General features: G+C 38.5%; 3 protein-coding genes across 3 annotated transcripts; all 3 read left to right on the forward strand.

Moving 5' to 3' along the window:
- Positions 1-377: 377 nt before the first annotated feature.
- LOC111340411 (adenosine receptor A3-like) lies at positions 378-4,767 on the forward strand. The gene has a single exon (XM_088736211.1). It carries the CDS (start codon positions 3,392-3,394, stop codon positions 4,337-4,339), a length of 948 nt encoding a protein of 315 aa, XP_088592337.1. The 5' UTR covers positions 378-3,391; the 3' UTR covers positions 4,340-4,767.
- Positions 4,768-6,521: 1,754 nt separating this feature from the next.
- On the forward strand, positions 6,522-8,881 carry LOC148722387 (adenosine receptor A2b-like). The gene has a single exon (XM_088737127.1). It carries the CDS (start codon positions 7,295-7,297, stop codon positions 8,225-8,227), a length of 933 nt encoding a protein of 310 aa, XP_088593253.1. The 5' UTR covers positions 6,522-7,294; the 3' UTR covers positions 8,228-8,881.
- Positions 8,882-11,066: 2,185 nt separating this feature from the next.
- LOC148722388 (adenosine receptor A3-like) lies at positions 11,067-12,543 on the forward strand. Its single transcript, XM_088736913.1, has one exon. It carries the CDS (start codon positions 11,484-11,486, stop codon positions 12,468-12,470), a length of 987 nt encoding a protein of 328 aa, XP_088593039.1. The 5' UTR covers positions 11,067-11,483; the 3' UTR covers positions 12,471-12,543.
- The last annotated feature ends 325 nt before the right edge of the window (positions 12,544-12,868 follow it).

Genomic DNA, 12,868 nt, shown 5'->3' on the forward strand with positions numbered 1-12,868 from the left:
ATGACTAAACGCAGTTCGTGCATTGTCTGCGCTCCTCTATTTAAAATTTCCGTTCGTATGATTATTCTAATTGCGCAACGTGTTTTATTTCTATTTGTTTTCGAGCCTTCTTGTGAGGTTAATACGATGAAATTTCAAGCAGATGCGACAGTTTCTTGTTTCAAGACTGTTTGTGAATTTCGTTGAATGTGTTTATTTTTCACTTAATTGCCTACTTAACTCTTAACTCACCCTGAGTTGGAAGGTTGAGAATTTCCCCTTTTAATCTCTCGGAAACGTCCAAATTTCGTGAAGCAAAATTAGGCATCTAACAAACACATGCCCTCCATGAACAGATGTTCTCGCCATGACGTAAAATGCTCCTTTTTTTAATTAAAAGTGTGAAGACTTAGGTATAAATTAGCGGTTTCGTCAGAAGTATTGCGCACAGCTCAAAACTTGTCGACTTTTCTTCACGTTCGCATCCTGAAAGAGCTTTTAGACTTGATTGTATCAAAAAAAAAAAAAAAGAAAGGAACGAGTCCTTCAGTTGAAAATGCCATCCTGCCAGCCATTACTGCAAAAGTCCGATGTTGATGACATTCGTTCGACTGGCATCGCAAGTTACGTGTTAAGTAGTTTCCTCTCTTGTACCGCGATTTTGTTGAACATTGCAACCATCCACGGGATAAGAAAAACGTCATCGTTATCCAATACTTTGAAGATATTTCTGCTGAGTCTTGCTGTGTCTGATGTTTGTGTGGGTTTGGTTGTGCAGCCATTTTTCATTTCAATTGTGGTCAGAGTTTTACAACGTAACATTCCAGGTTGTACTACTTACAGGGCTTTTGACGTTATATCGCACGTTTTTTCCGGCGCTTCGTTTTTCGGTGTCATAGCCTTAAGCGTAGATAGGTTCTTGGCTCTTCATTTTCATCTCAGATACCAGGAACTTGTGACTCACAAGCGTGTTGTTGCAGTGGTAATCTCAATATGGCTGTTTAGTTTCTTCATTGCTTTCTCGATCTTGTGGGTCCCTAATACCATCCGTTTCATTTCCGCAAGCCTTGTCGGAATTGTTTGTATTCTACTGACAAAAATCGCGTATTGTAAGATTTATTTAACTGTAAAACGCCACAAGAATCATATCCAGTCCTCGAAAGTACGGGAAACACCTGAAGAACAATTTCAACGGGTTGGCGAAATGACACATTTTGTAAGTCTCGTCAAGACTGCAGTCGGTGTATTTTGCGTGTACCTTGTATTCTTGATGTGTCATTTGCCGTTTGTTGCCTACATAGTTTTTATTGCTATCAGTAGACCGACTATCGCTCTTAAGCGACTTAACTTTATCGCATCGATTTTTGTATTTCTGAATTCATCTCTGAACCCTGTTGTTTACTGCTGGAAGATGAGACACATTCGAAGCGCTATCATCAACGTCCTGCGTAGCATTACAACATCAAACCGCACATCAGTGGCGGATCCATAGTTTTCCTTGCTGATTTAATGGCTGGGCTAGTTCAAACGTAGACACCGCAAGATGAATCTTCTTTTTAGTAAAATTCAACCGAATAATTTGTGTTTTGGTAAACACTGTAGTTAACGTGGACTATCGTTTCAAAGGTCCGTATTCACCAAAAAGATCAAGCTATCTGTTTAAATCCGTGATTAGAACATATTAAGCCACCTTATGACTGTTACACTATATATCCAAACAGTTATGACCACTGTCCAGTGTGCTCAAATAGATACCAAAAGAATTTCCTAACTGTCGAACTGGCGTTTCAGTTGTTTGCAGGTACAATATCTCGTAGATACAGTTTATGTCAGCCTCTTGGACTTACTCTGTAGGTTTTCTACTCAATTTCAGAAGAGATTAGCTATGTTTTTGTCGACATATTGGGGCAATAACAATGTTTATTATATGGCTGTGTCTCACAAGGACTGGGAACTACCGAATTCACGAATCTAATTGGCTGAAATCAATATTGAAAGCGATCTAGACTTTCCCATCTAGACCGGCATCCGAGACCGGTCTAGAAAAAAAAGGTACAAAGAATATAAATAATTGGCATATAAGACACAGCCATATACTATAAACATCTTATTAACCGAGCTAGGTCGGTCTGTATGGGAGAATCTTGACCTCGGTCGCTGGTACAGACCTCACTGCGTTCGGTCTATACTGGCGACCTCGGTCAAGATTCTCCCATACAGACCTCCCGCTCGGTTAATAAGAACTAAAAACTAGACTAGATGCAGATAAATACTGGTCACTTTCAATCGCAATTTTGCCTTTCAAACTTGCGAAACTGGAAGAGTGAGTTCCGAAGACAAGATTTCAAGAATAAACTAAATTAAACTTCCACTGTACAAAGAAACAAAAACAAAACTATTATTCTTTTGCTGTTTCGAGTTAAGAAATCTCGCCGCTCCTTATAAGTTTGACCAACGCGTCATAGGTAATGGACTAGCCCTGCTCCCTGCGAGAGGGATTTGGCACTAGCTATCCTGAGGAAGTGCGCAGGCGGCCCTTACATCGCGTGGATTGACTCTCATGTGAGAGGATATGAAGATGGAGAGTTTTAATCACAAGCGGGATACAGACAGACTGACAATAATTGTACTGAACGTCGCAACAGTAAAATGATGCCAATGGCTTCAGTTTTCAGTTTGGTTTTTCTTGGAAATTTTCTTGAAACTATCTCCTGAGATCTCATGATAAGTAGTCTCCCCTTGAAACTGAAAACATTTACAGTTTTGACTGTTTTGTAGCTAAAGAACCCCTGTAAAGTATGTCTTCAGTAGTTCAAGACCGTTGTTGCTGATGATGACTTTATTTAAACTCGGATGAAAATGAGGCTTGTTAGGCCTCTAGCAATAGAGATGCTAATATACCGAGAAAAACGTATTAATATAAATTACAGAGTTTAAAAATTATATAAGCCTAAATATAAATGATGATATAAATGATGGTGATATAAAATTACAAATTACTTAAATTTCTTATCTCATCATTGAAAGGGCCAAATTCAGCCATTAATCTTAGCTTATCAGGTAATGCATTCCAAGCCTTAGCAGCAAGTAAGAAGTTGATTTGAGGCCGAAAGTTGTGTTGCACGTGGTCTTTACGTAATCTGAAAACCTCTTCAATAACATTTGAGACATGATCCTTTTATTCAAATTGTTTATAGGACCGAAAGCTTGGTGAAGGAGAAATTTGATAGATCGAAATTGGAGTGTATTGACACAAGCTTCTCACTGCCAACTCAAATCAAGAATCTTTCATTTTCAAGCGGAATATTTCGTATTTAGTGTTTGGACGAGTGCATCTGTGTTTTTCACCCGCCCGTCCTCCACGACAAGGATTGTCCTTGCTTAGTAACTGCTGCCTCCGCAAGCTCACATCATGAATGATTCACACTGCGAAGTTTGGATGTATTTAGTTGCTGTCACCACCGAAATCGAAGTTCTTCGTTTCGCTTACATCTTTAATTGTGTTTTGAACATTTTCCTGTCACTTAGCGCCATTTTGCTGAATACTGTGACAATCTACGTGATGCAAAAAACGTCCTCGTTGCCAAAGACTCTGAAGAATTTGAAGACACTACTATTGAGCCTAGCTGTTTCTGATATTGGTGTTGGTTTGCTTGTTCAGCCATTTTACTCGTCACTGTTGATCAAGTGCTTGCAGGGAAACTTTCCCAGCTGTAACATATTTAACGTGTTTGGAATCATTTGTGGGTTTTTTTCTATTGCTTCCTTCTTCGGTATCGTGGCTGTAAGTGTAGACAGGTTCTTGGCCGTTCACCTTCATCTCAGATACCAGGAACTTGTGACACACAAACGTGTTGCTAGTTTGGTAGTCTCAATATGGCTGCTTAGCGCATTTGGTTCTTCGATGCACCTTTGGGTCTCATCCTTTATTCAAAATTTAAGTTATATAGTTATTGCTATTTTGTCTGTTATTATTGCGGCACTGGTTTACATCAGAATTTATTTAACTGTTCGACTCCATAAGAAGAACGTTCAGGCGTTAAAAGGACAGCAACAAGACAAAAACACAGGTGAAATGGCAAGTGTTGTTGCCGTTGTTAAATCAGCAGTCGGCATATTCTACGTGTATCTCGTATTTTTGGCTTGCTATTCGCCTATTATTGTTTATTTTGCCTTCGCCGAGATGACCACAACCAATAGTAACGTTCTGAAGAGAGTTTATCTTTTCTCTTATACTTTCGTATTTCTAAATTCATCTCTGAACCCTGTGATTTACTGCTTAAAGATGAAACACATTCGATGTGCTGTCATGGACTTACTACAGAAAATGTCTTGGCAAAGAAACCGTGCATTACACTAATCTTAGGACCAGTCCTGAATAAGTTTCGAAAGTTTTGATGATTATCAAGGACCGCTAGAAATTTTCTCTGTACGGCGGGACTGCAAGTAAGTATATCTGGACTTTGAACCAAAAGTTTAGTATTTGCAATGATATTTTGATTTGCCCGCGAATAAACGGAGTGTAAAACCAATCAGATGCCTTCATTCCACTCCTGTTAACATCCGAACAAAAAAATTTTCGGTACTGTAGAAAAATTTTCCCGCCCCCTCCCCATGCTCCGGCCTTCTTTTGAGGCTTTCGTTGCTTTTTTTATACGTATTTGGCTCTTTGCCGATATTTAACCCCACCTTTGCTTAAGAAATTGCGCGATGGTTATTATTTCAATGTTCTTGATCATGATGTCGAGTAAAATAAAAGCGTCACTATTGTGGCCAACTTTCCCCAAATTAGCAGTTATTATTTTATCTCCCGTCAATCTCGTTAGCAAACTAGTGCGACGACACGCAGAGCTTCGGTCCCGTTTCAGTAGAGACACGCGGGTTTCGTGATAAAAGTTTAGTATTTGCAATAACATTTTGATTTACCCGCTAATAAACAGGGTGTAAAACCAATCAAATGCAAAACCAAAGAAATTTTGACTCACTTATTTTCGCTTTCCCGATGAAGATGTCTGGGCATAGAAACCGCGTATCACACTAATCTTAGGACCAGTCAATTAGTTCGAAAGTTTTGATTTCAGAGGAAATTTGTTTATCAAGGATCGCCAGAAATGTTCTCTGTACGGACTGCTAGTAAGTGATATCTGGACTTTGAACCAAAAGATTAATATTTGAAATGATATTTTGATTTTCCCACTAATGAACGAGGTGTTAAACCAATCAAATGCAAAACTAAAGAAATTTTGACTTCCTTGTTTTCGCTTTCCTGCCGAAGAGTACTGATCTGGGGACAGAAATCGCCTATCACACTAATCTTAGGACTAGTCAATCACTTAGAAAGTTTTGATGCTGGAGGAAATCTGTTTATCAAGGATCACTAGAAATGTTCTCTGTACGAACTGCCAGTAGTGATATCTGGATTTTCAATCTAAAGTTTAATTAGTATTTGCAATGTGTTTTGATGTGCCTCCTAATAAAAGGGGTGTAAAAACAAAATTAAAGAAATTTTGTCTTACTTTTTTTCGCTTTACCGCACTTTTTGCGATTTTGCTGTTTTTTCAAGTCACTCAAAGAGACTCAATCGGAATGCTCTTTTTCTATGACTGTGAAAGTATAACGGAGTTTTACTTCTGTGAAAGTATAACCTAGTTTTACTTCTGATATCTTGAAGAGAAATACCAGTTTGGTGTCTCTTCATTTATTTATTTATTTATTTTTGCATTTTACATCAGACAATGAGCAGCCTTATTGGACCCTTCGCTTTTTGTTTTATTCACAGTTATCGAATGGGTGAACAGTTTTTATTTGTTTTTCTGTCAATATTTCTTGATTTTTCGTTGTCTTGGCAACTCGCGAATGCGGAAAGAAAGTTGGGGTAGTAAGGGTGGACCTATGCCGTCGTGCCTTGTAAATCACGTGACGGTCAAAAGACACCTGTCAAGAGTTGTTAAAATACATTAAAAACTAAACATATCAGTACAATGAAATATATGAAGTTCATATATTTTGAACTGCGGTATTAGATACGTATGATGCACGATCCTCGCAGTAGAGAGCGCTATTTAAGCAATAGCGAAAATCAGAGCTGAAAAAAATCAGGCCTGTACGGGATTCGAACCACTGACTTCATATATTTCATGGTACAGATTTATTACTTTCACGGGTTTATTACGAATCAACTTAACGGCCTGCTCCCAGTTGGCTTGTTAGCTCAATTGGTGAGAGCGCTGCAGTAATATCGCAGAGGTCAGTGGTTCGAATCCCGTACAGGCCTGATTTTTTTCAGGTCTGGTTTTCGCTATTGCTTAAATAGCGCTATCTACTGCGAGGATAGTGCATCATACGTAACTAAACATATCATTAGCAAAAATTCTCTCGAAAGGCATTTTTAATCAACTAGATTGGTTTCTGCAGGAAATTCCTAACAAAAACCCTAAGCTTTGGAAATTAGGTACCACTCCTGTGACTCATGACTTTTTAACATGATAACACGAGGTTGAGCATAGCTTGAACACGAAATTTATGGTAATTATGACCTTCTCCAATGATGCATTATTGATTTGTCAGCTCAAAGCCAGAAAGTCTTCGATATTTTTCGCCATATCAGTTGACCGCAGTGAAAATGTGTTCTGTATTTTAATAACATCAGAATAAGGTAGATGTTTAACTGGTATCGAATAGAAGATAAGGCAATGTTTTGTTAGTTTTGTAACTACAATCCTTTGTCAATCGGGCCTTCACTACTGATCCAATTCATTACGGATTAGATTTAAAAATAAGAGAGTATGTTTTAACATACCCATAATTTAAATTTATTCCCACGATACTTGACGGTGTTAAACAAACACCTGATAAAGAAAAACATCTGGATTTTCAGGACAGGAATTCCTACTGATTTCAAACATGCAGGTACTTCTTTATTTTAAATCTACAGCACTTTGCAGGGTAGAGCGACTAATCATGGCATTATTTCCAGACTTATTTGATAAATGGCCGAGCAATTATTTAATTTTCTTCTTCCGTAATTCTATAGGACACCTATGTCAGAAAATAATCTACTACTTACGTCCGCCTTTTCTTCAGCTGGAAATTTGCAATTAAGAAAACTCGTCTGAATTTGTTAGCGGACCTCAGCAGTGACATTTCTAAATAGAATATCTGAAAAGTGAGTTCTCCTTTGAGTATACCTCAACACTTTCTTCAACGGTGACCATAGCGACAGTTTATAAAAGAAAAATATCTGGCAGGGTGGCCGTCGAGTGATTCGGTAGAACCGATAGGAGAGACTATTTTGCTTACACATCGCGTCGTTGGCATGGACGAACTGTTTTGCGATGAGTTGCTTCAGCATTATCCCTCGTTCTCGGACTTTCAAGATTTGCGTTTCACGTACATCTGCAATTGTGTCTTCAACATTTTTCTCGCTCAAAACGCCATTGTGTCGAACATGTTAACGATCTACGCGATACGAAAATGTTCGTCGTTACCACAGACGCTAAAAACGTTTCTTCTGAGTCTTGCCGTTTCTGATGTTGGTGTTGGTTTGGTTGTTCAACCAATTTACATCTCGCTTCTGATCAAGTGGTTGCAACAGAATGATACTAGCTGTATCACTATAATGATTTTTCAAATGTGCGGGGTTTTTTTCTCGATAACTTCTTTCCTGGGTGTTCTGGCTGTAAGTGTGGACAGGTTCCTAGCTATACATCTTCATCTCAGATACAAAGAACTTGTGACTCTCAAGCGTGTTGTTGATGTGGTTGTATCCATTTGGGTGTTTAGTGCAGTTTGTTTTGTCCTCACATTGTGGAATCTGCATCAAAGCAGAAGGCTCTTTCGTATCATAGGTGGAGCCTTTTGTCTTCTCCTTGCAACATTTGCATACATCAGGGTTTATTTAGTTGCACGACGACACAAAAATGAGATTCAGTCTCTGCAGATACACCAAGCACAACAAAGTGGCTCAATGGCAAATTTTACTCGCCCCGTCAATTCTGCAACCGGTACATTTTACTTGTATTTTGTGTTTTTGGTTTGTTATTTGCCTCTTTTTATCTGCCTTGCGGCCGTTAGAGTAAACAATGAAAGCATCGCTTTAAAGAAACTCTTTCTCTTCTCACTGACTCTGCTGTATCTCAACTCATCTCTGAACCCTGCAATTTACTGCTGGAAGATGAGACACATTCGGCACGCACTCATGGACGTAATACGGAACCTGCCGTTGCGGAGAAATTACTCATCACGTTGATTCTAAAACTTGCCCTTCCGTGTAGCTGTATGTTCACGATTGAACTTGCTGTGGGATTTGTAAAGACTGCATGATATTAAAGGAAGTCAGAAATCGAAATAATATAGGACCGCAATAACATTTTTTAATCTCATTACGAGGTCGAGTTTTGAATTTGGCAGGATGTAAATAGAACATTAATAGTGAAGCAAGCAGCGATGAAAATTTACAGCTTATTAACCAGTGAGGCTGGTTTTTATCGCTCGAAGAGCAATGAGTGAATTGATCCAACAGACGCTGAATGAATAAGCGATTTATCTTAAATTTTTGTTGTTATAATTTTTTTTTTGTAAATGAACACTGGTTTCAGAAACTGAGCTGGTTGCTCCAGTTTTTGCTTAAAGAGCGCTAGTAGTGTTAAGTACACTGCCTCGTTACTTGAATCTTACTGATGAGACCTAGAGCACAGAAGGAAAGTTTCACCTTCGACTTAATTTCAGAAGTTCAAAGAAACCACAATTCTTTTTTCTGACATTGACAGCGATAAACCCAGATACTTCATTAATAAAGAAGTGCGACTTTATGTAAAGTTTTGAGAAGATGAAATAACTTATATCCAAGTAAAGGTGTAAAATGACATTATCGCTGATAATGAAAACTTCTTTGTTTACTTAAGTTGACGGCAATAGATTTTTGAAAGGTATTGTCAGGCTGCTTAAGAGGCTTCCTTTCTTTAGCATTTTAATTGGATTTCTTGTAAAATATGTAAACGTAATGGTCCTTTTCGACAAATTCCCTCCTCTTTTTCCATCTGAAAAGGAAAACGTTATTAAACCATTTATTTTACCCCCAAACTAAACGGTTTACCCAGGACAGCAGACAACATAATTGACTGTCATCCTGAACTGCGAATGAAAAGGAAATTAGTGAATTCATAAGTTTATTGTCTGTTCGTAGGAGACTACCGATTGGAAAAGGAACTGACGTTATGCAATGATGCTCTCCCCACTCCCCCATCTTGCGCATCAGCACCAGTCAGGATTTGTCATGATGGAGCCTTTGTACCAGTGCTCGTTCACCGGTTTTCTAACTTTCAGGTATAATAATCTGTTCTTGTTAGTATTTAAAAGATAGTTACAAGACAATTAGTTCTATTAAAAACTAACTTCACATGTGTTTTGAAGTTTTTGCGCAAAACTATTTGAGTTGCAAAATTCTGTTACTGATGAAATGTTTTAAAAAGATACGATACTTGGAGTTCTCTCCTAAGGAAAAGAACATGGAATATCGGCTTTCACTTCGTTATCATGCTCTCCTACATAGTTCTGCTAGTCGTGCCGATGTGAACATTGCCACACTCGGAGGGAATCCCTTAAACCATGCCATCTTTCTGAAGCGGGTCAATGGCTTCTTTAGGTCGAGTGAGTTGAATGATCGGGATAGCCAAGCTCTGCTGATGTCAAAATGTTAGCGTCTTTTAGAAAGCATTCATGGTCACACTCAGACAGTGTGAGGCGTGCAACACTGAAGGATATCTAGTTTCCTTCGTAGCTGATCATTTAGGTAATTACAAAGGCCAATCAGAACAAGGTCAAAGGGAGCCAATGAAGACTCAAATAGTAAACGAATAAACTGCCTGAAGCTTGGTAAACGCGGGTGACCAAGCTGTCGTTGGTTAGCCAGTTGGGTATAGTTTGGTATCTGATTGGTTGAGATTGTGGTGCGAGTTTTCTCACTGGACCAATCACAGAACGAAGCGAAGAGAGACCAATGCAATATGGAATTACTTTCCACTCTCAGTTTAAAACTGCTCTAATTGTAGGTAGACGTCCAATTAATTTGAACTTTCAGCAATTCGTGCACTTATCCTTCGGTCGGTTTCTGATGGGCACTCACTTCAACTTCAGGCTTATTAAGATTCAAAGTTAATATTTACTCTGATGGACGACTGCAGGAACCGTCTCCAGACATTTCCACAACCACAGTGTAATACTGGTCGGAAACTGCACGCAGTTAAGCTTTAATTAAATCCAAATTTTCCTCTTTTTGGTGTTTTTCCTGTTTTCAGACTTTACTTTCAAACAAGCCAGGGCCAGTCAAATTTGAAAACAAACGGCTCCCGGAATAACCGATGACGCCGCTAAGTAATTGTTATGACTTTTATTTCCTTTTTATGTAATAAAAAGTATTGGTCTTCAGCCCGCGGAATAGTTCGATAAGTAATTCAGTTCAACTGTTCATTTTGTTTTCTAAAAGGAATCTAAACTTTTCACTTCAGTCTCATCAAAATTTTTCGATTTGACTGTTTACTTGCCTTTTTGTATGAGATATTTTTAAACCTTATTTATAGATGTTTGAAGTTCGAAACCCTCGCTCTTATTCAACAAAAAAATGCCGACGTTTTGGTTATTTAATGTGTTATGCTTGATTACCCACGGATTCGTGCTGATGTTATCTTAATAATGGATTCTCAAGTGCCATTTACTCAAAACAGGAAACACGCTACGAGAAAGCCACCCCTCGTCTCAAATGTCATTTTAATTTACTGCTACTTTGAATTTTAGAGTGTTCTTATAGTATGGTCATTACGATTCACTTATGAAATGCCCTGGGGTGACATTAATAATCTACGAAGTAAAACTTCTGAGAACTTTTTACTTGAAACTCTAGCTCTTAATTTAATTGATATTTCATGTCGGTCGTTTGGGTTGGTTGATAATGCTGCTGTGGTCAGTTTGTTTAGATTTTGTTGTCATTAAGTTTGAAAATAATTTTCTAATTGTCTCTTCCGGTCGACACACCAAAGCTTCAGAGCTTATCGGAAAGTCTGTCCAAAGGCTCAGTTCATCTTCTGGACTTTTCTTCGCTCCAAACTACGTGACCCGCCAGAATTTTTTTAACCGTGTTATCAGAATTTTCCGTCGTATCAAAACGGCCACCAAAATTATGATTTGTATTACGGGTGTGTAATTGTCTTTACGTTGCAAAGATTTTATCGGAAAGACACTCGCACCTTAATATAGAAACCTTTTTATTCAGTGGCGGCTCGACTGTATTGAACCTTCAGTAGGCTTGGGCTATAATTATTCATACACGTCACAAAATGAGCTATTTTCAATTTTAAATGAACACTGTTGTCTCTAAAAAAAAAAGACATTTTTGATTATTTCAAAGAGCGAGTCCCGCAGTTAATCTACGATTTCTATCTGCTCTGAGCCCTGTAAGGAAAGTATCCAACTATCATTCAGTTATTCGTCAAAGAGCCGATGTCCATATCATGAATGACTCACAGAACTCGACGTGCGAAGTTTTAATGCATCATTACGCCATTACTAGCGAAGTAGACCATCTATATTTTACATACATCTCAAACAGTATTTTAAATGGTTTGCTGTCGCATTCCGCCATCACGCTTAACATTGTAACCATCTACGCGATTCGAAAAACTTCATCGTTGCCAAAGACTCTGAAAACATTGCTTTTGAGTCTAGCCGTTTCTGATATTGGAGTTGGTTGTCTTGTTCAACCATTTTACACTTCACTCTTGATCAAGAACCTACTGAAAGAGATCCCCAGCTGCAACACGTTCAATATGTTTGGAATCATACTGGGTTTGTTTTCTATGGCTTCGTTCTTGGGTGTTGTTGCTGTAAGTGTAGACAGGTTCTTAGCTATTCATCTTCATCTCAGATACCAGGAACTTGTGACTCACAAGTGTGTTGTTGTAGTGGTAATCTCAGTATGGCTGCTAAGCGTGTTTTTCGCATCTTTGATCCTCTGGGTTCCATCGCTAGTGCACTCGATATTTTTGATCATTTTTGGGTTGTTGTTCTTTCTCGTCACAACAACAGTCTACGTTAAAATTTACTTGACGGTGAGATACCACAAGAAAGAGATTCAGTCCATGCAGATACAGCAGGTGGAACACAGCGGTGAGATAGCAAACACGGTAAGCGTCCTTAAGTCTGCAGTCGGCATATTCTACGTGTATCTCATTTTTGTTGCTTGCTATCTGCCTTACTTGGTGTGTTTGGCAGTCGCTGACCCAACCGTGACAAGTAACACTGCAAAGAGCTTGTACCTTTTCTCTTATACTTTTGTATTTTTGAATTCATCTCTGAACCCTGTAATTTACTGCTGGAAGATGAGGCACATTCGACACACTATCATGGTTACACTGAGGAACATGCCCTGGTTCAGAAAGAGGAAAATATCGCACTCAAGTTGGCCTCGGTCGGTCACTACGGAGAGTGCTAAAGACTGAAAAATGTTGACTAACAGCAGTAGAATTTTCTAGGATTGCTTGATTGAAATAAAGGGAATTTTAAAAAAGCATAGTTATTCTGGATTTCTGAATATAATACTGCAAAGACTTTCGAACCGACTTCGATCCACAGCGTGACCTTCATCTTTATCTTTGCGCGATCTCATTTGAAATATTTTTAAAACGCTTCAACAATTCCTTTCTGATTTAAATACAACTTTAAAACGGAGTAACAGCAAGAAACCGGAAGTATATGGTAAACTTTCTTGCTTTTTGTTTGTAAAGCCCTATACTAACTGTTAGTCGTAGGAAGCCGCATATCTTGTTTGAAAACGGAATTAGAAAGTGATGGCAGTTCGAAAACAAATACACTCTAACTTTTGGACAGGGAATAATGG

Source organism: Stylophora pistillata, chromosome 10 (assembly GCF_964205215.1).
Source record: "Stylophora pistillata chromosome 10, jaStyPist1.2, whole genome shotgun sequence".
NCBI lineage: Eukaryota > Metazoa > Cnidaria > Anthozoa > Scleractinia > Pocilloporidae > Stylophora > Stylophora pistillata.

Excerpts from the sequence above, each read along its gene's own strand:
- LOC111340411 (XM_088736211.1), top strand. The coding sequence starts at position 3,392 with ATGAATGATTCACACTGCGAAGTTTGGATGTATTTAGTTGCTGTCACC.
- LOC148722387 (XM_088737127.1), top strand. The coding sequence starts at position 7,295 with ATGGACGAACTGTTTTGCGATGAGTTGCTTCAGCATTATCCCTCGTTC.
- LOC148722388 (XM_088736913.1), top strand. The coding sequence starts at position 11,484 with ATGAATGACTCACAGAACTCGACGTGCGAAGTTTTAATGCATCATTAC.